Source organism: Setaria italica, chromosome II, assembly GCF_000263155.2.
Source record: "Setaria italica strain Yugu1 chromosome II, Setaria_italica_v2.0, whole genome shotgun sequence".
Taxonomy (NCBI): domain Eukaryota; kingdom Viridiplantae; phylum Streptophyta; class Magnoliopsida; order Poales; family Poaceae; genus Setaria; species Setaria italica.
In genome coordinates this window covers 47,040,451-47,067,236 of record NC_028451.1, presented here as the reverse complement: position 1 = coordinate 47,067,236, position 26,786 = coordinate 47,040,451, and the positions used below count along the sequence as shown (strand labels likewise).

The window sequence follows — 26,786 nt, the reverse complement described above, 5'->3', positions numbered from 1 at the left end:
TTAGCTCTTGACTGATCTGAACATTTGATGCATACAAGATGAACTGAGAAGCCAAGAATTCCTGATGGAAGTGATGTGGCATTTACGAATTAGATTCGGTGCATGGTGGATGCATTGTCCTCCCACTGCGTACACAACACACAACAAATGAATTATCGAATGACATGGCTCAATCGTAATCGTTTGATTTGTCTGTGTGTTTTGTACATGTGTGTTTCGTTGTAGTACACGCAAATGCTCCCACTGCACACAAGCCCTAATCTCTTTACAAACACACCAGCCCTACTGACCACATGACCTATACAAAACACGACGAGTCCAAGGGCAGACCGAGTGTCCGTGCAACGTGCATGAGAACCCAAAACAAGAGGCCTTGCTCGATCATCTTCACCACCCTCCATCTTCTTCCTTGATCCAATTCCCCTTCTTCCATTCCTCGTCGAGCTCCCACCTCGATCGGACGCAAGCACAGTGCGTTGCATTGCATTGTATGTGCTAGTCTGCTCATCGATCACCGCTAGCTTCCTCTCTTTCTTCCCCCCTCGATCGGCCGTCGTCGTCTGCCCTCCGGACCCCCATCTGCGTGCTCGATCGCTTGCGCCACCAACCGGCTCGATGGATCACTCCTCGAGCGCGGTCGCCGCCGCCTTGTAGAGGTCGTATGGCGCCCAGAGGTAGTCGACGGTGCATGGCTTCCTGGAGTCGAGGCGCAGCCATGGCTTGCCCTTGCCGCTCCAGTGCAGCAGGCTGATGGGCCCCGGGTGCAGGCTCCGGCACTTCCCCTCCATGTTGTCGCCGCCGAGCCCGTGCTGGTTCCACCGGTGGTCGACGGCCTTGATGTCGCCGGCGAGCACGAGCAGGAACGGCGGCAGCGAGCCCAGGTGGTAGATCCGCTTCCGCTTCTGCACGGCCATCCACTCCTCCACCCGCCTGGTGTAACCCCCGAGGCGCCACTTAGCCACGTCCATCACCATGACGCCCGTGTTGAAGTAGCACGGCCGGCGGCCGCGGAAGGTGGCGCTGAGGTCGGCGTCGGACCAGAAGGCGTCGGTGAAGTACTTGGTGAAGTTGGCGTGGCAGTACTCGGGCGCCGCCACGACGTGCCCCTCCAGGTCCACGGACCAGAGCTTGCGGACGTCGTCGACGACCACGACGTCGGAGTCGAGGTAGATGACCCGGCGCACGCCGGCGGGGAGCGTGTCGGCGAGGTAGATGCGTGCGTAGTTGAGCGGCTGGTCCAGCGCGTGGCGCACGGATCGCGAGATGCGGCCCCGCACCCGCGACGGGTCGAAGCGGTGACGCTGGTTCCAGGTACGGGAACGTGGCGCGGATCGCGCCAGCGGGTCCGGCTGCCCGTCCCGATCTCGGCCCCGGCGCGCCGCCGGAGGAAGTGGAACGCGACGCTCTCCGGGCACGCCGTGTGCTGCAGGATGGAGAAGACGGCGGCCATGGTGCCACGGAGGTAGTTGGCGTCCAGCGTCATGGCGACGTCGACGCGGCCCTCCGGGGAGCCCGGCGGCGGGCACTCGTCCCCGTTCCGGAACGCGGGGGCCTCCCGGAACGCCGCCGACGAGGGGAGGCGGATGGGGTCGACCCGGATGCCCGACGCCCCCGCGACGGCGTGGCCGGCGGCGACGAGGAGAAGGAGGAGGAGCGCCAGGGAGCGGCGGCGGAGGCCGGCGGCGGAGGCGTCTGCCATCGTCCAGGTCCTCGCCATGGGGAGGAGCGGACCGGACGGGAGGGGCAGGGGTGGTGGCAAGCGTGGGGAGGGTGCCACCACCGCGCGCCGGAGGTGTTTGTGGGGGCGGGGGAGGGGAGGATAAAGTTGGGGCAGGCGCGGGACGGACGCGCGCGCGCGGAGGGTCGGCCGGGACGGACGGACGGCGACGACGACGATGCCTATACTTAGACGATGACCATCGGTTGACGGGCACATGCGCTAAGCCGCTAACCAACCAATCATCCCGGCCTCCCAATCATTTGCACACATGCCTCCCAATCCCTAGCTCCCAAATGGAACGCACGCAACGGGCAGCGGCGGCGGCCTGATGATTGGAGCGGGAGATCGATCGAGCTGGATCGACGGAGAGGAGCCGCCGCGCCGTGCGGTGCCGTGACAAGAATGCTCGAGGGGGTGGCCGGAGTTTCTTTATAGGGAGGGGCCTGTGGGCTGTGGTAGAGACGGCAACGGGAATCGCTGGTGGCGAACAGGCGGAGAGGAGGAAGGTAGGAGTACGTGTTGGCTGGTAGTCCAGCTTGCAGCGTCATGTCAGCGCGTCGAGGCGAGATGGTCAACAGGGGAGGGACCTGGACAGGAGGGGCCCACCACCACGCCTGTGCATGTCCGCTCCGCCAGCGTGGCATGCGTGCATGTGCTAGCTGTTGGTTGTTGCACGTATATGCTCTGCATGTATGGTGCTGCCATTCTTCTCGATCAACGGTGGTTGGAGCCAGGGTCCTGAAAGACGGCCTCCTTCCTGGCATCTGTCATCCTCTTCAGAAGTTTCAGATGTAATCGAATGGAATATCGTTTCAGAAATCATTCGGAGGAAGAGAAGTGAATAGAGTATACGAGCACGCGGCAGTTCGATCGATGTCGTCGGCCGGGCCAGGCGATCGATCGCCATGTCCGGTTAACAATGAACGAGAGGGGTAAAAAAAATGAACATCGATTGATCCAAGTCAGTGCGTGTGCGCCAAGCGTAGCTGGATGCAGCCAACCAATGGCATCCCACCGACAAACGCACAGCAACGAAAGGACGTAGCAATGTGTGGTAAAATTGCTGTATAGGTTTCTTTTATAGAAAAAAAAAAGGAATCCGTCAGAGAACCAGATTGATCACCTGTGGTCAAGAAAGAACACCGTACCATTTTCATCAAAGAAAAATGACAACTACTTTTCTTTGTCGAAACTTTTATTCGACAGACGACAACCAAGAAAATAAACCTTGTCAGTCATGGCATCGAAGTTGTATGCAGCTTCTTGCCATTTATTCAACTACTGAACATCAGTGCCACTAAGGTTGCCTGAGGAAAGACTCGAGTAAGCAGTTTGTCTATTCAATCATTTGGTCGTCTGGTCAAGCTGGACAAAAGGGTGGAGTCATGCATCCAGGCCAGCTACAGTACTGCTACACCATCAGGTTTAATTTCTTCAGAAAGATCTCTGGTACAACGGCTTTATTTCTCATTCTCTTTTGTTTTATATCGAACAGCTGGCCAATTCCTCTCTTCTTTTCTTGGACCCAATGTGAGGCTCTTGTGGCTGCCGTTCACGATGCGACGCTCTCTCTGATTCTTCTCTCTCCGAAATGATCGATGGGTCCAGAAGTGTTTCAGTTCATGGCCAGTCCCTTTTCAGGGCTTTTTAGAGATCATACCATGCATTCCCCATGGATGCAGAACAGCATCAAGAATTTGTCACCATGACAGAAATGATTGGAGGCACTGAGCGATCGATGTTCCTCCAACACTGAGCACGTGGAATTCAATTCAGACACGCGCAACACGCGGCCGGGAAGGAATGGAAGGCCTTGGAAGCATGAGGTGCATCGCACTGTGTCGGTGCACTCTGATCACATGTGTGAAAAACAAACACTCTGCAGCACTGGGTGGCGCCAGGCAACTAATAATCGTGGATTTGCAGCAACGGCCGGACTTGAAAGCTGCAACTTCTGAAACTACAGAATTGCATTTGCTCTGGGACTTGAGACATACTGATTGCAACTGCGGTATGGCCAGTACGTACGGGGATCAGCAACACGGCATAGTAAGATCATTAACACATTAGGCCCGTGTCACCAAGGGCCATGGATTTTAGCAGGGAAATTTTAAGCATACAACAGATCGAATTTGGTTGTGCTCGATCATCCTTTCACAGATTAGGAAGTACAACGTGCAATCAACCAAATGCCAACTCAAAAAAGCACCTGGCCCCGACGGCGTAGGGAAATGGGGAATGTTTTCCTCCGTCGGTCTCGTTTTCCCGCCATTTCTGCTCGTGCGGCGGGCCGCCCCAAATGCATCGTCCGATGGGCCCCCGTCGAAAACTGATGTGCATGGGCCCGTCTGTGGTGTTTGGGCTTGGGGTCTGTCTAGTGGTAAAAATGCTTTGCTGCTTTGCGTTCGCAACCATTTTTTTTTCAGAGCAATGGGCCAACCATTTACTGGTTATATCCTGGGCTCAAATTCGCCGCTTCGAGTATGTGAGAGTTTTCGAATTTCTTTTCGAATTTGGCAAATTTTCGAACAGATTTTGAGTACGTGTGCATTCCAGCTGGAAATGGGTAAAGAAAACCTCAAAATTAAGTTAGCAAAAAAGAAAATGAAGTCTTCAGAAATTATAAATTTGTAGGCTCAATGCCACTTCGGGTATCAGCAATTCTTCGCACAATGAAGACACAACATCGGCCCAGAGCGTCCGTGCCTCGAGCCCGATGGGAGTAACAAATTTCTTTGCACAATGAAGACACAAGGAACATTGAGATACATAGACACCACGAATTCCTTTTCACTCTATAATCGATATCCAACACCCATCCAAGTCTAGACAGAAACAAGCGTGATGAGTAGAGGGGTGTTGGGGTCATGAAATCTCTATCGAGGGGATGATCAGCAACTACATACAAAAACAAGTAAATGTACGGCAAACTAACATTATCGACCAAAACAACTTGTCGCCGAAGACAAGAGGCCAGACGAGATGAATTTCAATCCACTAGATCCTCCTGGGAAGTAGGATATGGTATAGTATGCAAGGGCCAGAACCTGGGTCAAAAAGAGAGAAATGGGTGAGTCAGAAATGGCTAAGTCAAAAGGAGAGAATGATGAGGTATTGCAGTTTCGCAGACCATAAAGACACCAGCAAATCATAAGTTCATGACACTGTATTGTTCGATAGTTAGAAAAGGTAGAGAAGGCAAATCTTTTATATTTTAAGAAGGGATTGCGAAATCTTTCCTTCCGCATTGACTTAGCAGCCTGTTCTAAATGTGCTATAAATGGAAAGTATACCTAATGCACTAAAGACAAGTGACATCTCAGAGTATAGCAAAATTTGAACAAACATAGATGAGTCAAAAGTTGCATTGGTGAAGGACATACCTGAAGGACTGAGAAGATCACAGAGAGGAAATAGCTGTGAAGCACCATAGAAACATAAATCGTACCGACCATGCATCCAACAAATCCCACTGAGAACGGTAGCCTCTGTAGAGGAGGCAGACAAAATTCTTCATCAGATATCATGTGTTTTCGATGTTACAGATATTGCAGCTATTTAAGGAAATTAAGCCAGTAGAAGAAGAACATATATTTTCTATTTGTTACCAATAATATGTGTTGACACCCGCTTGCACAATTGCACTAGATTCAATATGTACTAATTCATATGCATCCAACTGACTTGAATTCACAAATTAGATAGTTCAACCTAGCATAAGTGGGAAGATGGTGATAGAGAAGAATACGGATAATGAGGATTTGCAGTGTTTAAAGTGTCTTAAAGGAACTAAGGGTGTGGAGGGTGGATTAGGCAGGCTAAGCAACAGTTATGTGCTAGGCAGGAGAAAGAAGTCGTTTGGCCATAGGCATGAAAGTAATGATGTCACCAGCTTAAGAGAGGGTGAGACTGGACAAAATAAAGAATGACGCACAGCTGCAGCATCTTTATGTTGACCCAATTTGGCCTCCGACCAAAAGATGCAATTTTCAAGTCTAGATTGTATAACAGAAGAAACGGATGCATTTCTTTTAAGTTTCAAATCAAGATTGGAATTTCCTTGAACAATTTGAGGTTCTTAAGGCTTGGGACGGATGATCAACTGCAAATTTTGATTCAATATAAATGCTCAAAGATGAATCAACAGCATACTGGTAATACTGTTATTGTCAAGACTCACTGAAATTAAAAGAGGAGGTTGTTCCTGCAGATTGTCAGGTTACCCCAGCCATCATTTCCACTACAGAGTTGCTAGCTTTCGAATGAAGCTAAAAAAGCCTTTTGTCTAATCCAAGAGTATTTCATCCACACTCCGCAGATCCCTTTTTACTAGACAAAATACTCTAGCCAGTTGTATTAGAGAGCTCGGAAATCTTTCTGTATTGAGCCACAATATTTTATGCTTGAGTAGAACTTAAACAAAAGTGAGTCAAGGAATCTAGGAAAGGCCTTATTGACTGTTTCTTTAAATTGATCATAATTTCGCTCTGGATTGCTTGTTTGAAATAAGTGCAATGCTAAAAAAAGAGCATTTTAGTGGCAGTTACCACAGATAAGCTACAGCTGATTATAGGGGAATACCATTGCTAGGCATCGAAAAAGTCATTTGCTGCTAGCAGGCAGCCATAATTTACTAGCGGTTTTCATCAAGTACCTTAAACGAGCAAGATTTGCAACTTGTTTCCACATGTTCCAAAATGTTTAGTGCTGGTTTTAAAATCACGGCTCAATGCTATGTAGAGTTCAAATCCTAGTAGTATATGGCTTCAACTAACCAGTTGCAACAGCGCCACCAACAAATCCTAACCAATATAACCGGGTCGAACTGATGACTAGCTGGTTTATGGCTTCAAGGTCTGGGGGATTTTTGGAAAACAGTTCATAAACCCAGTTTGCCTGTACTGTCATAAGTTTAGAACAGATTAAAGTAGCAACAGCATACCACCCTCCCAAAGGCTAACTCAGACGTAATTGGAGGAAACGTAGAGGCAACAGAAGTGTGGAGCTAATTCCATTACCTCCTTAGAGGTCATGTGAGCGAGCTGGTTGGCTGGCCCCTTGAGCGCGAAGAGCGAGGCGATGATGAGCGCGCATCCGAGCGTGAAGGAGATAGCGAACTTCTGCGGCATGAGCACCATGACGGGGAGGAAGAGCGCGAAGGCGATGAAGACGAAGAAGATGCCGGTGGCGAGGAAGAGGCCGAAGTACATGAGCGCCTTCCCCGAGGGGAAGCTGCTGGTCGCGCTCTGGAAGCTCCCCGGCAGCTCCCGCACGCCCTTGGTCACCCTGAGATGGTCAGATCAGATCCGGTAGGTGGGGGAGAGGGGGCTGGATCTGAGGGTTTGGGGTTGGGAGGGGGATGGGATGGGAAGGTGGACTCACGAGCTGAAGGTGCCAGAGACAGTGTCGTTGGCGGAGCGGACGGCGGCCTCGATGTCGAAGGGGAGCGGGGAGGAGGAGGAGGCGTCGGAGCGGGTGGCGGCGTAGGAGTTCCAGTCAGCGAGGAGGGACGGCTGCGACTCGCCCGCGGTGGCGGAAGAGGCGGCGGTGCCGCCGGTGAACCAGGCCTGCGCCGTCTTGTGCATCGCGGCGGCGGACGCGGCGGTGGCGGCGAGGTGGCGCGGTGCGGGGCGGGCGGAAGCGGAGAGACGAAAGGGGCTGGGAGGAAAACGACGCGACTCTTCAGAATTGGCTTTTCTTACAGCTGTTCTGTATTTATGGCAGCGAATGCATCTACTGGCAGATGGAAGCTTCGAAATGAAGGAAAACTCCCACGCTTCAAACTGAGGCAGCAAGAGCAAGCCCTTGACTTCTTCTTTTATTTTTATCTTTAAAATTATGATTAGGATCAAACGAATGAGACGTAACACCTCATCTGACAATTTCTTAAATGTTGAAGAAAAAAAATATTATTTGAGTGTGAAAATGAATCTGGCTTGGGGTGTTTGTAACACCGTGCTAAACTTTAGCACCTGTCACATTAGATGTTTGGATACTAATTAGAAGTATTAAATATAGTCTAATTACAAAACTAATTGCACAGATGGAGTGTAATTCGCGAGACGAATCTATTAGCCTAATCAGTTCATGATTTGACAATGTGGTGCTACAGTAACCATTTGCTAATGATGGATTAATTAGCCTTAATAGATTCGTCTCGTGAATTAGATGGAAGAATTAGACTCCATCTGTGCAATTAGTTTTGTAATTAGCTCATATTTAGTCCTTCTAATTAGCATCCGAATGTCCGATGTGACCCTGCTAAAGTTTAGCACCTCGTATCCAAACACCCCCTTAACCTGTTATTTCGCATGGGGTAGTTAAGTTAATGCGACCAAGAAGGGTCAACATTTCTTTTGTTGCTTATGGCCAATGATCAAGACCATCTTTGTAATGCAGGATTCTCAAATCACATGATTGTAGACAACACGTAGGAATTGAATGTTAATTATACTTCAATCCTATGAAATTAAGAAGCATACCGTGATTTTATCTTTCTGATTGATGGTAGTTTCCATAAAAAAAATAGCTGGCGCCTGTGCGCGTGAAATGTATGTTTGGGCCGTTAGTTCCGTCCACGCCCAAGTGGGCTGTTTGGGCCAAGAAGCAGTGCACCAGCTAACTCATCCACTCACCTTCCGGAAAATGAAACCACACGTGGGAGGGGAGATCCTGAGAAAATGACAGATCCGAAATTGTCGTGGAAACCAGCTGCAGATTTGCAACGGTCAAACTTGAAGGCTCAGCATGGGTGGTACAATTTCCTTCAAGAAAATGGAGCAGGGAGTCTTCTGCCTTCAGTCTGCATATCCAGGCCGTAGCAATCGACTTGTGCAACTGCAATTGCACTAGCTCTGGGACTTGAGGAGCCTCTCATCAGATCACTGCGCGGTTTCCGGTACGGATGCAACTAAACACCCTATGTGACTGCAAGCCGTGAGCTTGATCTCCATCTTTTTGCCCTAGGCGCATGCTACCTTTCCTTGCAATTCACAACGCAGTGACCCGTACAGCACACATGCACATGCAGCAGTACGTGTCTTGCAGGAGCGATACCGATAGACTCGGATCCGGAACGCATTTGATGCCGCGATGCTCGTTTTTCGGATGCCTTGATGCGAGTGATGATGGTTAATCACTCAGCACCAGCCATAAAAAGGTAGAATAATCACGTCGAGTGGGATTACAGCCGTGAAAGGTAATCCCACTCGAAGGCTTTTATTTTGGCCCTTGTTTTCACGAGAGATGCGACGCAAGAATCAACATGCATGTATGCCAGCATGCATCTGCCGTGAGGCAAAACGGCAAAAGCGAAAGCAACGGGACGGGAATGCCTCTCATCACTCACGGCTCCCAAAAGTGTTAAAAGGCGCCGCGCTTGCTTGCATGCATGCACTAGCTACCACTGGACGGCGGCTGAACGCACGAGAGCCGCGCTAGTGCTACTGATTAATGAATTCAGAGAGGGCACCGATACTCTCTCCGTACTTATAAATATATAACGTTTAGAGCGAACTAATAGATTAAAAATAAAATTGTTCGGTTCATCCAAACTTCATATAATAGAGAACGGAGATAACATATGAGTGGAAATATATAGCTGAGAATCATGTGTCCACTAGTAACATCGAAGCGTGCACGGAGAATTGGAGATACTGCCGCTATGGTTGTACAAACAAGTACTGAGAATACCATCCATCTCTTTAATTACTTGTATTTTTTATTTTTTTTTGATGATTTTGCCCCTACTTTGAAGTGCAATTATGTTTTTATCTTCATTTTTTTAACTTTGTTATTTTACCCTCAACATGTGATTTTGCCCTTGGTCCTTGCATATTTGCCCCTATTTTGACCATTGATTAAAATCACATTGGCTTGTGAATAGTTGAGTCTTAAGGTAAAATCACAGAGTTGAAAAAATGAGGATAAGATTATAATTACACTCGGGAAGTAAATGTAAGAAGATAAATGTTTTTTTTTGTTTTCTCTTCTGATCGGTAGTGTGTTTCGCGAGCCAAGGCGGCTGGCAGAAAGAAAAAAGAGGAGGGGACGGAGGAGATGAGCTCTGTACGTACGGCGGCGCCGCATCCACGTCGCGCTCGCGATTTTCTTTCTGTCGAAAGCACTCGCGCGCTGATTGATGGCACACGTGAGCAGGCGCGCGCGGGCATAAGGGATCGGGGTACTGGGGCACGCGACAAATATGGCTCAGCTAGGCTGCGCCTGCTTGTGCACATACATGTATGGGTGTGCGTCGATCGGTGGCAGGTCGAGCAGGGAAGCAGAGTGACAGGATATGGCATTCTCCTCCTCGCACCGGCAGTTTCTACTCGCACAACCATCTATATGACAAAAAGGCACGCTAAGTCATCTCATAGTACTTGATTTCTATCGAAGAGAGTATATATTTCAAAAGAAAACAAATTACAACCAAATTTGATAAAGGTGTTTTCTTCATGGTATCTTTTTTTTGCAATCATGACCACGCAGGCTTTTTAGTTGAACGACGTGCAGAGCTTTTTGCGTGCTCGTGAAATAGATTAGCTGCGAGTTTACACGCATGAACCGGACTCGGATGGAAATCGATTTTATTATGCTATAAATTATTGCGCAATGTACTCCTTCCATCCATAATAAGCCATACGCCCCTTTTAATTTTTCTCGCACTTTGTGTGTAAAATAAACTATAATTGATTGACCAAAAACAATAGAATTATAAAAGAATTTTGAATCAAAACACGTCTTATCTTGATAAATGTAGATAATAAATTTCAGTCATTTTTAACGGATCCGCTTGATCGCTTAACAGGATAGTGGCGGGCTGGCGGAGGGCAAATTTCTCATTCTCGAGAGGACATGGAGGTAGGCAAGTTTGAGTTTCGCGAACCATGGACTTCACAAATAAAAGCAAGACGAACACACAAAAGTCTCGAGAAATTCAAATATCTAGGGTCACATTCTCCATGTCCCGTTGAATTGGACGCTAGCCAATGGGGCATCTCGCGGCACTCCATTCTCCGTCCAGAACCCGGCCAAACGCCACGCATTTTATTCTTTCCCTCGAGTTTCTGCGGTGGTCTGTCAAGAGGTTCCAGCACCGTTGAACTGGACGCTAGCCAATGTGGAAGTCTCGGTCCGGTCCTAGAAGACAAGATTGGCAAAGGACGGTGTGGAAAATGAGCGGACAGAGCTTTTTTTTTTGTTGTTGCTGCTGGTTAATCCAACATTGCAGCTATCTGCCTGTCTCACAACTGCAAACGACGAACAAAAACACCTCTGTAAACATTTTACTTCACAGAAGAAAGTAAATGGTTGCTATTGTTTGGCACAGAACTGGTTATTACGAGAACATCTCGCCGCTTGGAGGTGCTGATTAAGTTGCAACGATATGATCCGGTAAATTGGTAACATGGGTATAATAGGAGAAATACATGCATGTCTTTACAAAACAAAAGCAAAAAAAGTTTACAAAAAATGTTTTTGCTGGCATGCTTAATCCATGGCAATTTCAGTGTCACTCTCACTGTCTCGCTGCCACTGGGCACCTCTCCCAAAACCCATACAATCCCGGGCACCCCTGCCCTTTCCTCGAGTTTTCTATGCGTGCCGTGTGCCTCCTCTCTCTCTCTCTCTCGGTCTCGGCCTAGTCTCGTTTGAATCATTCTCCCCTTCCTTCCCAGTCTCCTCTCATCTCTCCCCCATTCAGTTCTCCTTCTCCCCCTTCCAATTCTTAACTCCCCGAGCCCCCAAAATCACGCACCCAGAGAGCGCGCCCCAAACCCTAGCCACACGCTTCCATGGGCTGCGCGCAGGGCAAGTGCTGCCTGCCTCGGCCCCCGGGGAGGGGCTCCGGCGGCGGGCGGGGGCCCGGCGGCCACGGCGGCGCCACCCTCGGCCGCGCCGAGGTGCCCGGCGCCGGGCTGGTGGTGGAGTACGCCACGCTGGCCGTCGCGGGGCTCTACCCGGACTCGCCGGGCCGGGAGTCCCAGGACGCGCACCTCGTCGCCACGCGCTTCGCGGGGGACCCGGACCTCCACCTCTTCGCCGTCTTCGACGGGCACGGCGCCGCGGGCGCCGCCTGCGCCGGGTTCGCGCGGGAAGCGCTCCCGCGCCTCCTCGCCGCCGCGGCGGGGGCCGGCTCGCTCGCCGCGGACCCCGCCGCGGCGTTCCGGGAGGCGATGCTGGGCGCCAACGCGGAGATGCACGCGGCGCCCGGGGTCGACGACTCCATGAGCGGGACCACCGCCGTCGCGGCGCTCGTGGCCGGCGGCGCGCTCCACGTGGCCAACGTCGGGGACTCGCGCGCCGTCGCCGGGGTGTGGCGGGCCGGGCGGGTCGTCGCCGAGGACCTCTCGTGGGACCAGACCCCGTTCCGCGCCGACGAGCGCGCGCGCGTCAAGGCCTGCGGCGCGCGGGTCATGTCCGTCGAGCAGGTGGAGGGCATGCGCGACCCGGAGTCCGAGGGGTGGGTGCCCGACGAAGGGGACCCGCCGCGCGTCTGGGCGCGCGACGGCCTCTACCCTGGCACGGCCTTCACGCGCAGCCTCGGCGATCTCGCGGCCGAGGCGGTTGGCGTCATCGCCGAGCCTGAGGTGAAGAGCGTGGAGATCACTCCAGCCCACCTGTTCTTCGTTGTTGCGAGCGATGGCGTGTTCGAGTTCCTCTCCAGCCAGGAAGTGGTTGACATGGTACTGGTTTCATTCTCTGCTCTATTCCTTTTCCTGCTCCTTCCTGTCTGTTTATCGATCCATTAAATTAGTTCTAGTATTTAAGCCACTGCATATCGTGGTCCACAAAATAGACAGGTAATCACACGTCTTTGTTCATTTTATCCAGCCAACTACAGTCTTGATGTAGGCTCCTGATGTGAAAGGAACTGATTATGGATAATCATAATGCATATTGCGATAGGTAGAACCTCTATTTATGGATAATCATAAGTTGACTTTCTGCATAGTGCGAAATGATTTCAGATGAGAGCTGTTAGGAATAGTATAAAGATGGTGTTAGTAGTTGCTGATGAGTAGGGGTTTACCTACAGTATAATGTCCAGTTTTTACGTGCTGCAAACAGTACAAATGGACTCTACTTTTTGATCCCATACTAAAAAGCATTCCATCAGCCCAGTTGCTTTTCTCGAAAAGTTGGAACTGCAGGATGGTGTAATGATTGTGGAACGGTGAGGGTTTTAACTTTTAAGGTGGATTGATGTGGTCATTATGAAAGCCCTCCCTGTCTCTGAATAAAGTTCTGCATAAGTGGAGGTAACTTTATTGAGTAGTAGAAGAATAGACTAGCATTTGAGCTGTGATGGAAAATTGACTAATCAGAAGTGTGAGCAGAAAAGTGGAAGGGCAAGCTAGGTAAATGGCTGCAAGGACTATGTAGGCATGTCTAGCAAAACTTTCCTAAAGTATTGCTGATAAAAATGTATATTGACCATCTTATTGGTCCTAAAACGGGCAGGCCACTTCAAAAAGAACTGCTGATTGCTGAGTCACCAGGGATGTACGTGCATTTTGTCAATTTTATTCTGATTAGGCCAGACATGATCTGCAGTTAACAATGGGCTGGTCCCCTCAACCTCCTCCTTTCTGTGCCAACATTTTCCTCGAGTTTTGAAAGCACTAAATCCATAACAAAACCAGGCTGCTAACAGCTGTTTTGCATTCTCATGCCTTTTGATGTATATACTCATTCTGTCTTTGCCAATGGCGCATGTGGTTCTAATCTGTTACATATGCCATTCTTGGAGCTATCAAAATTTCTTTGGTTTGCCATGTGCCAACAGTAATGATCTAATGTTAAATATGTGATTTTTCTTTCTTGACTTTGCCTGTGATATCCTCTATGGCCCTGTCTGTGCCACTAATTCTGAAATCTTTCTGGTTCACTACAGGTTGCTATGTATCAAGATCCTCGAGATGCCTGCTCAGCTATTGCTGCAGAGTCATACAAACTATGGCTGGAGCATGAAAACAGGACAGATGATATAACAATAATCATTGTGCATATCCGAGACTCTGAAAATGTAGGTGCACACAATTTTAAATTCTGCAAGCATAAAAAGAAATTATTCAGCGACATGAAAATTTATCGTTCTTTCCAAAATTTACTCAGTCAGGTCCTGCAGGGAGCGACAAAGTGGACTATGGCAGCATCGGCACATCAATAACTGTGCACACAATACAGTCAGAGATGCCTGTATTTGTACCATCAGAAGCTAGTCAATTGAACAGATGTGTTGCTACTGAAATGCAGTCATCGTCCTCGGGCTCTCCAACAGAACGAAGCCTCTCCTGTGTTGCTCCTTCTCCTACGCACCCTTTATTAATACACCGTAGAATATCAGATGCTTCCAAGCCTGTGCAAAGTGAGCAAGCTGCATCAGAACCAGTACAATCTTGGCATCAAGTGGACAGTGGTACTGAGCTGGAACGGACTATGCAACGAAGTGTCCCTCCAGCCTCCTGCTAAAAGTCGAAGAGGTAACCCCACCGATCTTCTAAATCCTTACCGGCGTATGGAGAAAATGCAAACAAACTGACATAATTTGCACGCTCAAATGCAGTATCTGAGTTAAATGGCAAAAGGAGGCCTTGTCATACCCCATTGCCATCCTCCGTAAGATCTTGCCCACAGACCCTACTCTTTCCTGTCAGATTTTTTGGGAGAAACTATTATTCATAGGCTGTTGTCTTCTGCAGGGAGCTACTAACCGTGCCATGGATGTGATGTTGGTCAGCAGCAAATCTCGGTGTTGCTCGTGTTTTCTTAGAGCACCTGCCGCAAACTGACGATGTGAAGGTTCTGATCCGAAGTTGGGTCATCTAACCAGAGGGATTGATTGGTGGCAATGGGCGCCACCAGAAGTGCTGTCTGTGATGGAGTTATTCTCCGCTTAATTTGTATTTATTAACTTTACCAGTAAATTTAATTTAAGTTGATGCTTGGCGTGGTTTGGAATGAGATGCAAACCTTGCGGTGTCATTCTGCCATAGAACTAGGATCTGGAATTGAAATGCGGGTGCCGTGCAGAGCAAACCAAGCTGATGCTTTCACAAGAAAAAGCGCATTTCAATCGCTTCTTTTAGCTGCTTTAGAGCCTCTTCGAGTTTAATATGGTGAAGAAACGTTGCTTATACTGGTGCAAAGATGTTATTAGCTTTATTCCGTTCTTATGCTTTTCCGGTTGCCGCTGCTGTACCACGAGTTAGGGGTACTTGGTTCCCAGCCACAGTTTGCCACACTTAATCTTAGGCAAGTTTGACTAAGTTGGCAAGTGTTTGATTGCACAACTAAACTTTGGTAAGATTCTTTGAGCTTCATATATCATAGAGACAAAAAATGTGGCAAGATTACTTTTGCCATGGAAAAGTGTGGCAAGATTACTTTTGCTATGGAAAAATGTGGCTTCAAATTTTTTTGCCACATTTTTTATGGCTTACCACACTTGCCGAAGGTTAGGTGTGGCACATGATGTCCGGCAACCAAACATCCTGTGGTCGGCGAGCATACATGATTTGATTTTGAAGACTCGTGATTTACCTGTACTGTACGGCCGGAAAAGGATCACTAAGACAGACCCAGTGGCCTGTCAACTCTAAGAGCTAGGATGTTTCGCCCAAGAAACAATAACTATGCAGATCTAAACTCCATCCCGATTTGTTACGTAGCCATGCATACAAGCTACAACAGAAGTTACGGTCGTGCAAACAGGTTACTAGTGCGCTTGATTGATGTGATTCGAGAAAGAAACTTCTACATAGCTACACTAGAAACATCTCATTCACGCCAACAGTAAATTGCCATGACTTGGTAAGATGATTTCTTTCTTCTTTTTGCAAAATCTAATGTTACAAGTGTGGAAGGATGGTGTAATGTAACCCTTCCAGCGTTCCACGGGCTCAAAAGTAAATGGAAAGCGTATCATCGATCCTGTCCTGTAGCTTGGTACACTGCTCGAGTAGCCGAGCAAGCTTGTCGTCCCCCCCGAGTGGCACCAGCTCCCCCAAACCTACCCTTCTTGGTATGTACAATTCACCGCTAACACCATGCACCGTGTTCATCTCGACGTCCGTGTCTGCTGGTGCATGGGGTTCTTCATGAATCTGGGTGGGTGGTCGTGGCTGTTGACTTACAGGTTGCACATCGACAGCATCGAGATCGCAACTGATCTCGATGATTTCATCTAGTGAAAGCCCAGTTGACACAGCAGGCATCGTGCTGTGATCCTCCAAAATGGACGCCTCATTGCAGGTGTTGCTTCTAGCAGTGCGCCCTTGTGTGGCAGTGGCACCATTAGAGTTAGCTGCTGCAGGAGTCTGATAGAGGTGCTGGCTCAGGACATAAGCTTCTGAGAACTCTCCGGTAGAAAGCTTTGCTAGCCTCCAGTTGTAAATACGACGGAAGATAGTCACCCATCTTGGAACAAGGTAGTAGTATGAGTCTCGGAGCTCAAGGCCAACATATTTCTGCACCATAATATTTACTTCGGTGGCCACCTGAGTTTCATCTAACAACCGAGTTGATTCAGTCAGATATCTCGCCAAGCACTCCTGAAGGAACTTCTTCTGATCTTGGGTTTGCTTGCCCATGTGAGAACCTTGGTTTAGCCAAGATAAATCATAACTGAACTCTGGAATCTTGCAAGCGTTAATGGCCGCAACCAGTGGCTGGATCCTTAACGGCGATGACCATCCAATGCTAGGCAAGAACACTTCTGCATATATCCTCTCATTACTTGTTCTCTCCAGAAGATCAATCTCAAGAGCTGGCCATCGGTTAGTGTTTGTGTGTGCTGCAGCCATAACCTCTTCTACAACTTGATCGACAGCATTGTTGAATGCTGAAATACAATCCCCAGGTCCAGCTCCAGGTGCAACACGGGTATTAAACAGCTCAAGTTGTGCGCTCAAGTAGTTCAGAAGCAACTCATGGGTCTTCACAAGAGTGACATCAGGCTGCCTTGGCAAACTTCTAATCAGCCACTTCAGACCCTCACGCAACTTGTCATCATCAAAGAAACCATTGGCATAATCTTCCATGTGTTCAACAAGAAAAATAACCAATGATGAAGCAATCTGTCCTCCATGAAGACCACTGAGGCCAAGCCTGTCAGTGATATATTGTGAAGCATAGTCATAACCTTCATGATATTTATCGCCGCTCAATATCAGGAGAGGAAGATTGGATTGAGCTGGTATGGAGGCTAACAGACTGTTAAGTCGTGCCTTCTGCATTTCCCATGAAATGCCTTCAGACACTACAAATGCTATACAGCTTGTACTATTGGCAATATCATTACCAATAACTTGCTGATCACTGGCCCTAACAACAGACAGACAGCATGTGTTCGGAAAGCTCATCCACTCTGTCCAAATTGATAGGCCTGCTGATGAAACAACCAATCCACTATCTCCATTTCCAGAACCCATGAGCTTCCTAAGTAGCCATTTTGAGGCAAAATTGTTGGTCTGGGATTCCATGGCACCTGGTGGGACAAGTACAAGCAACTTCCAGCAGAGGCATCTTGCATCAGGGTTAGTTTCAAGTAAAATAGGACCAGACAACTCCGAAACATTGAGACGCGACCAAGATCTTTGCTGCCTTGCTTGTCTTTCTTTAAAGGCATGCCCAATGTCTAGCTCTTCGACAGCAAGCTTAGGAACCTTCATAATAGGCAAGTCTGTATCATTATCGATTTTAAATAATACATAGAAAACTTATAGAAAAATCATTGCATATAAAAATAGGACAAAATCAAACTTAACATGTTTTTCTTCTTGTAACCAATGTTAAAATTATTTTATCTATCAACAGAGGTTGCAGTTTCATTCATTTGAATCTTCATCTTGCAAAAAGTGATGTTTAGAACACTTGGGATGAGAGTTAAAAAGCAACATCTCAATTAAGTGGTTCTGGAAAACAAATATAGCATGTCTTAAGATGACTTACCATTGTAGTATTATGAACTGGCGGGCCAAGTGATAGAGAACACAATGCTTCAACAGCAAGAGCATTTTTCTGCTCCCTAAGAAATCGTTTGTCCGCAGCACGTTGACTCCATTTCCTGAAATACCACAATACGGATCAAAGTTTAATTAGGCACCACCAAAACCCTATCAATGGGAACATAAATAGGTATAGGATAGAAAACAACCTCAGTATTGCCTTCAGCTTTTCACCGGAAATTTGTTTCTTGGGAGACGTAACAATTGGTAACCAATCATCAACTGTGCTGCTACTAATATTATGATCCTCATATTCATTGCGATCAGACGAAGGGGAGCCAATAGGTGATCCAGGTTCGATAACCAGAACTTCATGGTCTGGAGTTCCCTCATCCATGTCTACCCTGACCTCGTCTTCATCTCCAAGCATATTGGAGTAATCTAAAGAAACGCTATCTGCAAGAGAATGCGAAACAATTGGTTCTGCCAAAGCATTGTTGTTTTCTGTATTAGCTTGTGACCACAGTATCTCTGTTTGCATCTCCACTTTCTTAGGGGACCCTGCAAGCCCACTATCTTGATCTTCAGCTGTAAGATCATCAGTCAACTTGGGCTTGCCTTCAGGTTTTGGCGATGCTACTTTTGGTGTTTTTGAGAATATCTCCCTCTTGCTACTTTGTGGAGAAGCAGCAGTAGGGAAAGATGAAACACTGTCTTCTCTACCAGCATTTGGGATAAGAGGACTTGGACGTGTTGGACTGAATAATTTATTGGCAGCTTTCGGAGAAAATGGATTAGGAAACATCGAGCTAATCTGTCTGCCAGGAGTGGTTGAAACAGACCCAGAAAACAGTGAAGAGGGATCCCTTCTGCCATCATGAGGAACCACAGGAGCATGCAGTGATGGAAATAGATCTCTTTTGCCAGTAGCGAGTCGACTAGAATATGAAACAGAAGTATTTTTTTTGCTCATAGGAGCACAAACTGGCCCAGAAGAAACATCAACAATGACTCTCTGCGATTTCTTTGAATGCACAAGCTGAGAACAGCCAGATGGGAAATCACTTTCACTGTTAAGAAAGGGTCCTTCTTTTACTAGGTACAGTTCTTCATACTGCCTCAATCCAAAACCATGGTACTCTAAGAGACTTTCGATGTCCTCATCCTTGAAAAAAAATGAAGGGATAAGGATTGCAATTTTCCAGTGCTGAACTAGTTACTGTGCAAGCAAGAACACACTTACCTCCATAGCAAGCCACTCCACAACTTGTGAAATAGGGATTCCTTGTCCACTCTGGAGACCACTGTGCAATGAAGCGAGTGCTTGCCTCCTTAACTGGGAAGAGATTTCATTTGTTAAGATTTTACAGAAGTGCACTTGAAATTGAAGAACAGATAGCCTACTACATGAAAGTAGTGAATACTGAGTAAAAGTGAAAGATGACACTACAATAAAATCATCCGATGCCCACAACCTAATAATGTGTAACAATGTGCACCCATTAAGTCACAATATATTACTTTTAGGCGATTTGAAAGTTAGAATTTCCAGTGTGATGGTTAAAACTTTAGGTTTTGGATGGGTTAAGGCTTTGTACCAATTAGGGTGGTTTTGTGTCCACCTTTTTTTTCGCATGGAGGGCTTTCTCACCCCTTCCATATATTTGTACATGTGCATAAATTCATTTCATTAATATCAAAAGGGCGGAGACATACTAAGAAAGCAGTATGATGACAGGCATATGATATATAACCATGATGACCAAGTGAGCGCCATTTACAATCGTTCAACCAGTATTCCCTAAGTCCTTAGGAAACATATTCCTAATACCACATTGCCACTGATTGCCATGCAAGTCAGGGCATTTGATAATTTGCCACCCTCTTGCACGGTGATCACCCATTGTCACTGACATGTGGGGCCACTAAGTCCTTGCCAGTGGGCCAGGGCGACAAATTTTGCCACTCAATCAAGAGGGTGGCAAATTCTTAAATGACATACAATATAATGGCACCATACTACAACTATCATGAGTCAATTCCCCACATACCATTATAAAAGTTCTCAATTCCATATATACCACAAGAAAAGTTTGGGTATCTTCCATACCACTAGTTTAATTTTTACTGGACTTCCGTGCCACTTAAGAAGTTTATGCTACAGCAAAATTTTTGCCTTTGGAAAAGAATTCACAAAGTCATAATTACACAGTTAATTTGATTATATTATTTCCAGCACAATTGATAACTAAGAAACATAAGTACATCGAAAGAAGAATAATGTCCACTAAAGCGTACATTGATTAACAGCTTTTAAAGGCAATGATTCTACCTTTGCAAAGTGAGCATGCATCAAACAGGCCTGCAAATAAGTTGCTTTCCTTGAGAGACGAAAGAAGGCTATAAAGTTCCCAATTCTGCAAGCTCTGAATTGCATAGAAAATGTAGACATTGAGATAAACGCTAGTGCACATATGATAACAACAAATGACTTTTAATGTTATGACTACCTCGCAACTTCTCTTGCAAACAAGATCTCTGGACTGCCTCTGATTTCACGAGACATCTTAGCAAGATCCAGAGATAACTCAGCAGGTTCAACCTAATTCAGATGTATGTACAAGTCAGCAAATATCTGAACGCAACCGACTAGATCCACCAATTTACCTCACCTTGTAACCAGGATGCTTGTCTAACTTGAGGAGTGCATAATAACCCCGAAATTCCTTTTCTGTTGAGAAGAAAACACCCTTTCTCCTATGGTCATCATACATTTGAAATAGCTCAACTGATGTTTTATTCATCTGCTCAATGTTGAGGTGTGCATCAAAACCCTCTGAAAAACCTTCTCCTTTGTTGTATTCACACAATTCGTGCATTGCAACAATGTGGAGCCTTATCTGCTCAGAAAGAAAAGACAGATTCCAAGATGAAATACTCCAGAAAACACAGGTGCCCACAGAAATAATACATACTGTTTGATGAAATAAGCACTGGCCAGTGTAGGGACACATATGAAAGTACCATTTGCTCAAGCATAGAAATAGCCTCTTGATTGAAGAAATGTTGCATTCTAAGATCCATTCTTATCGCTCGCATCCTGTCCCACAAGAAGTTGTATAAGCCCAAGAAACTGTCATCATACGTGTGATCCAGCAAACTAAGAAGGTAATCCATTGTCTTCTGTAGAACTGGCATAGGCCTTATCAAGTCTGCATCTCTCTCAGCAGTCCTATTATACTGTATCAATCAGATAAGAACTTCCATCATGCTTCCTGTTATATGTAATCAGAAATAATTTCAGATAAAATACTGCCATACTGCCAGGTTAAAAGGAAACAGTATGGACCTTTTTAACAGCGAGAAGCTCAGTAGTTAGGTTTCTATCTCCATCCAATCTTTCATACCTATCGAGATCTCCCTTTCTCTCACGCTCTGCCCTTTCAGGTTCTAACAAAAACAAGGATACTCTGTCAGTAACCTGCTACTGTTTAGAGAAAGGTATATTGAAGAGACAATGTGAAGGGCTAAAATAGTATCACGTGAAAAAATAAGTCGATCTAGAGCAGTAAGCACCTGGGCACATATCTGGACAAAGCCCAACAATCGCGGCTAACACTGGCGAATCCATGTCAGCCGAAGTACTTTCATCAGTATTATCATTTTTTTTCATTGGAAAGTTTCCCACTGATGTGGCTTGTTTGGGCCTGTCTGCAGAGCCTTTGAGTGTTTTTACAAAGTCATTAGTATTTTCTACTGGCCTGCTTAATTCAACATGGAAACGAGCCAGACGCTTGGCTTTTGCTTGTTGCTCCCTGCAGGAAAAGTTTCATGAGTTACACCAACAGGCAGCATGTATAATGGAAACGTTGTTGCAAGGAGAGAAGTGAAAAGTCATGTGCAGGACAAGAATTACCTCTCAAGTTCAGTTGAAGGGGTAGAGTGATCATCATCACTGGCATCCAAAGGAGAGGTCCCCATTCTTCTGGTAGCACTACGGATAGAAGACTTTGGTGGAGAAACAGCAGATGTGTTAGGTTCGTTGGAGTCATCTGAAAGACTAGACATCTGATGTGGTGGTGAACGTGCGCCACCAATGCGCGATTGTATTTGATTTCCGAACTTGGGAAGGGATGCAGTAGACCTGTAATGATGGCAAAAAAGCAACTATTAAATGATGTGTTAATGATCAGCAGGCACAGTAAGAAGTAAGTTTATTTGCTAACAACTACTTCACAGGGAACCAAAACACTGACCAAAATTGACATCAAACAAAACAAATTCAAAGCAAAAGGCTTTACTTCTGGACATCGGCATGTGCATGAAGATTCTGGGCTGAGTTGGGTGATGACCTAATATTGTCTCTGATGTCTGATGGCGGTGATTTGATCGCGCGTGTGAACTCTGATGCAGGCGATCTCATCCTTTTTGAGGTTTCAATATTTTCATCACCGATGAGGGTATCTGTATAGTCAACCAGTCTGCAAACAAAGCATATTGTCCTCATTAGCTGCAAGCCCATAGTAAATCTGTCATGTAATTAAGTGAAAGTGTGGAACATTGTTACATTCATGCCAGCTTTCGAAATACCAGAATACTTATCCTACTTTAACATTTTCAGAAAACCATGCGACAGAAATTAAGACAGTAAAAAAAATATTGGTAGGCAATGGAAAAAAATATTTCGATTTTGAACAGAATTGTATTAGAACCTAAATAGACCACCCTTCTGAAATTTCAAGAGAACTAACTTTCCAAAATGGAAAGAAACATATAGAAAAGTATTTTTGCTGTGTAATCATGCTCTTCCTGCTTCAGGTTCAAAACACATCCAATAAGGTGGCAGAAAAATTCCTAACGGAAGCTTTTCTTTAGATTGGTTTAGAAGTGTAGTATACTTCAGAGTTACTTTCCTACAAAATCAGGTGTTTATGCACTTTATAAAGAAAGTTATTACGCATTAAATGCATTAAATCTTCACCCCACACAGAAATAAGCATCTTTAGATACCTTCTCGCATTTCCACCAGTATCAATACGAGCCGCGCCATCAACATCCTGATAGGACAAAGTAGGTGACCTCGACCTTTTTGAAATGTTATGATCCAACGATCGATTTTGCAATGCATCAGTGAATCTATGAAGAAATGAGAACATATTAAAATAGTATAAACACACATGCATGAAAACAGGCAAAATAAGCACAAGGCATATATGCACATGCTGAATGAGATGGCTTTGGGCAATGAATCCACATTTATCTGTATAATTGAGGTGAAAGCAACAATTTGTAAATTTTGATTCAATGAATAGTGACAAAGTGAAAATTATAGGGAAATATCAACAGAATCCCTTCTAGCACAGCGAGTGTACCTACAGAAACACAACGTGGCAATGTTGTCCCTTGTGATATCAGCGAGCATATGTCCAGTACAACTCCAACTCACAACGAAATAAAGACACAGAAATAATATTCTATTGGAAAGAACAATGAGCAATGCAGTAATTTTTTTAAAAAAAAAGATCCATAAGGACCATATTGTTGATTGGAAACAACACCCTCATTTTTTTTTAAAAAAATCCCGAATAAAGCAAGTTCAGATCAACAGTCTGGGAGTTTCTACAGATTAGCATGCGTGCACCCATCTCTTGGTAAGCCACAAGTCCATAAATGATAGCATTGAATTGCTAAAATGGTTAGCATCACTAACATGGACAAGATGCACTACTCCCCAAGGCAGAACAGTGCCAGTCATATCCAGGAACTGACCGTTTGCTGTTATAACGAGGAAAACAACCTGCTCATGCATCATAATACCATATCTTGGCTTTACACGAGCATCTTTGCATCATATGCATCTTTACATGAACCAGTCTGGAGAGTAGGTTGGTTCCTGATTCAAAATTGGATGGTACCTAAATACTATCTACAGAAAACAAGGAGATGGCAACCAAACATAGCAAACAGTACCGAAAATACCACTAATCAATAGCTAGGTAACTACAATTTCTGGATAGTTTGTACTGGCACCTTAATCGAAGCTAAAAGGTGACAGAGTAGATAATATGGAGAAAATTGTATCAAAGAACTCACACATTATTACGAGGATCAGCAATATGCACAGGATGATGATCTTGAAAGTCCGATGGAGGTCTAAACTTGCTGGTAATGTTTGATGGCGGTGATCTGGCTGAAGTGTGCAATCTCATTTGCTCTGAAGGTGGCATCCTCAATTGCTTTGAAGATTGCAAACCTCCGTTTTCAAACAATGGATCTGCATAGTTCACCAACCTGTTAATAGAAGAAACATTAGGTTTCAAATTTCTGATGGGAAGCGAGTTCCATGAAAAACTTGATGGGGCACATACGTAACAAAGAGATCTTTTTAACTATCAATTGCGTCCACTGATCGCATAGCGTACTCCAGGAAAAGAATACCATGTCAGGTGTGTCAAGGCTAACATCAACTATGCGCTATGTTCCATATTCCAACAGCAGAAATCATAATATTCACATAGTTCTCCATGCAAGAGGTACCAACAAAGAAAATACATTGTGCATCTAACCATGAGATTAAATGATTGCTAAAAGGTAGTATACGCATCAGAGTTCAGCAGTAAGTGAAGAATGTTTGGTACAACGCACACGCTTACTAATAGACTGAGGCTTACGTGATAGTACTAATGTTACAAAAGTTATCCTGCGGCATATGTTCTTAGAAGTTAGAACTAAAGCTTGGAAAATGGTATTTTGGCTGAAAATCAAATCATGTAAGCTCCAAAAGAGAAATGTAGTTGCCAAATTATAAACCTTCTCACAATCCCCCATGTACTATTAATTGCATCTGGGATAGAATACTAATGTTACTTAATTAGAACCAAAACAAAACATGATATCCTTTACAACTAAATCAGTAGCTTGAGACAGACGCATCAATAGTGAGTGTTTATACCTTCTTTGTCCCATACCATTATCGTAATCTGCAGGGGAATCCGCACGCAGATTTGATACAGCTGATGGGGCCCTGCTTCTTGAGGAAATAAAAGGATCCACCGGCCTGCTTACTGATGGTGTGGCTGGCCTAGAAAGAGTGCAAGGCATGAAAAATTCCATCAGCAAGGATACATGTTGTTTTCATCTTCAAATGTCCATCTAAGACTTATTATGTAAGAAGAAGAGTTCATAAGGCATGTAATCAGCTAGATGGTTGATACGTCCACTTTCAGCTTGCAACATTTCTCTATGATGAAACAGCAGATCATACAAATTTGCATTTCTCTAGAACAGGTCATAATGGAGAAACTAGCCACATTGCCCACACCAATGTGTGGCTAATAATATAGCACATAAGTTATATTTCGAAAATTTAGCTACAATCATTATTTATGACACATATAAATCAAATCTTAGTTGTACGTGTTATACAACCATACTAGCAATAATGCTCTATATCTATCTCTTTTTCCAATCAATGTGGGAATATGTAGCCCTAGAACAAAGGAGAACTTGACTCCTGCCAATTGTTTATACTTGTGCAGATTCAGATTGTACTGGTATGATCTGCCAATTGTCACGCGAGGCATGCATACATCCGACCAAACAAAACTTTGCATCTGCAAAAGTGTACAGTACAGAAATCATTGATATGTGTGGTCATGATCATCACATAAGAGAAATTCCTGCCGGTGGAATATAGCTCCACTGAAGGCAAACAGCGAGCTTAAGGTTTTCCATAACTGTGTCCCTAGTGCTAGGTTTCTAGTATCTACACTCCACCTACTTAGATGCAACAGCAAGTACTGAAAGCTGAATCACCAGTCAGTTAGCTTCCACAGCAAATTTTAAAAACACAAACACAGGCATAACTAGGGGTGGCCCTTGTACCTCCTTCACAATCCAACTCAGCCCTATCTATTTTTAGCTCAAAATCATATATTATTATGGCCCGGCCTTTATTGAGCCCGATCCTTAAATTTGCTAGGCTAAATTAGAGGGCCCTTTACCACCCCCAGGCATAACGCAGTCCATCACTGAGAACTAAAAAGGTTTAAAAACACAAAACATCACCTCAGTTGGGGCTGAAGATGCCGAGCGACGTGGCGACCAGTCGCAGCAACCGCGCCTGGATCGAGCGTGGAGCGAGGGATCGGGAAACGCGCGGAAGCGGCAGTGCCGGGAGCAGCTGCCGGGCGCGCTGAGGGCACGGGTATGGACATGGGCAGGGTGGTAGCAGGGCGAGAGGTTGTAGCCGCGGCGGCGAGCTGGGGCCGAGGGCTCGGGAAGCGCGGGGCGGCGGCGGCGAGAGGGGTGGTCGGGCGAGCGGACGGGAAGGAAGGGGTGGCCGGGCGAGGGGAGGGGAAGGACGGGTTGGCCGGGCGAACCGAGGGGAAGGGCGGGGTGGCGGGACGAGCGGAGGGGAAGGACGGGGTAGCGGGAGACGCGGTCGCGGTCGGGGTGGCGGCGCCGACGCCGAAGGCAGGGAAGGCGGAGCCCGGGCCGCGGGAGGAAGGCCCGGCTTCGCGGCCGAAGCCGGATGCGGCCATTGACTCCGCCGAGTCGCGGAACACGAAACCCTAGCCGGCGGCGCTCGTCGCCGGCGTGACGGAGAGGAGGGGTTTGAGTTCGCGTGGGGAGATCGAGGGTAGACGAGCGGCTCCGCGGGTAAGGGGTGACTGACCCGTGGGGCCTAGCTGCCAGTGGGCACCTTCGAGGTAGCGCGGGAATAATTAATTACACGCAGGTGCCTCACAAACCGTGTATTTTTTCCCTCATGCGAACTGAAGCCCAACTTCAGTAGATGCAGGGAACCTCAGGGTTTACCAATGTTTAGATACTAATTAGGAGTATTAAATATAGATTAATTAGAAAACCAATTGCATAGATGGAGGCTAATTTACGAGACGAATCTATTAAGTCTAATTACTCCATGATTTTGACAATGTGATGCTACGGTAAACATGTGCTAGTGATGGATTAATTAGGCTTAATAGATTCATCTCGTGAATTAGCCTCCATATGTGTAATTAGTTTTATAATTAGCTCATGTTTAATCCTCCTAATTAGCCTCCGAATATTCGATATGACATGAATTTTAGTCCGGACTAAAGATCCAA

The 26,786-nt window shown here is 46.2% G+C and overlaps 4 protein-coding genes across 11 annotated transcripts; 1 reads left to right on the top strand and 3 right to left on the bottom strand.

The window, feature by feature from the left end:
- Positions 1-176: 176 nt before the first annotated feature.
- Positions 177-1,699, bottom strand: LOC101782228 (probable galacturonosyltransferase-like 4). The gene is given in 3 exon segments (XM_012843873.2): positions 177-1,299; positions 1,301-1,356; positions 1,358-1,699. Coding segments are annotated over 3 exon segments (1,077 nt in total). The 3' UTR covers positions 177-620.
- Positions 1,700-4,340: 2,641 nt separating this feature from the next.
- Positions 4,341-7,427, bottom strand: LOC101781828 (protein transport protein SFT2). Its single transcript, XM_004958465.3, has 4 exons — positions 7,103-7,427; positions 6,739-7,006; positions 5,104-5,208; positions 4,341-4,767 (listed from the first exon to the last, which is right to left on the bottom strand). Exons 1-4 carry the CDS (start codon positions 7,303-7,305, stop codon positions 4,657-4,659), a joined length of 687 nt encoding a protein of 228 aa, XP_004958522.1. The 5' UTR covers positions 7,306-7,427; the 3' UTR covers positions 4,341-4,656.
- A 3,859-nt stretch (positions 7,428-11,286) lies between these two features.
- LOC101780756 (probable protein phosphatase 2C 65) lies at positions 11,287-14,894 on the top strand. Of its 3 annotated transcripts, XM_012843816.2 has the most exons (5): positions 11,307-12,408; positions 13,620-13,751; positions 13,841-14,208; positions 14,292-14,344; positions 14,428-14,894. In XM_012843816.2, exons 1-3 carry the CDS (start codon positions 11,518-11,520, stop codon positions 14,195-14,197), a joined length of 1,380 nt encoding a protein of 459 aa, XP_012699270.1. In that variant the 5' UTR covers positions 11,307-11,517; the 3' UTR covers positions 14,198-14,208; positions 14,292-14,344; positions 14,428-14,894. The 3 variants fall into 3 exon arrangements, with proteins under 3 accessions (XP_004958520.1, XP_004958521.1, XP_012699270.1); XM_004958463.3 differs by lacking the exons at positions 14,292-14,344; positions 14,428-14,894 and having other exon boundaries at positions 11,287-12,408; positions 13,845-14,038; XM_004958464.3 differs by lacking the exons at positions 14,292-14,344; positions 14,428-14,894 and having other exon boundaries at positions 11,289-12,408; positions 13,854-14,038.
- A 609-nt stretch (positions 14,895-15,503) lies between these two features.
- Positions 15,504-26,331, bottom strand: LOC101780072 (SAC3 family protein B). Of its 6 annotated transcripts, none has more exons than XM_004958460.3 (16): positions 25,741-26,331; positions 24,626-24,754; positions 23,767-23,964; positions 22,684-22,809; positions 21,975-22,154; positions 21,590-21,817; positions 21,250-21,488; positions 21,023-21,123; positions 20,698-20,913; positions 20,346-20,573; positions 20,184-20,275; positions 20,006-20,099; positions 18,917-19,009; positions 17,883-18,838; positions 17,678-17,792; positions 15,504-17,391 (listed from the first exon to the last, which is right to left on the bottom strand). In XM_004958460.3, the coding sequence occupies exons 1-16, from the start codon at positions 26,214-26,216 to the stop codon at positions 15,628-15,630; spliced, it is 5,235 nt and encodes a 1,744-aa protein (XP_004958517.1). In that variant the 5' UTR covers positions 26,217-26,331; the 3' UTR covers positions 15,504-15,627. The 6 variants fall into 6 exon arrangements, with proteins under 6 accessions (XP_004958517.1, XP_004958518.1, XP_012699477.1 ...); XM_004958461.3 differs by having other exon boundaries at positions 22,026-22,154; XM_012844023.2 differs by having other exon boundaries at positions 23,767-23,947; positions 24,642-24,754.
- Positions 26,332-26,786: the final 455 nt, after the last annotated feature.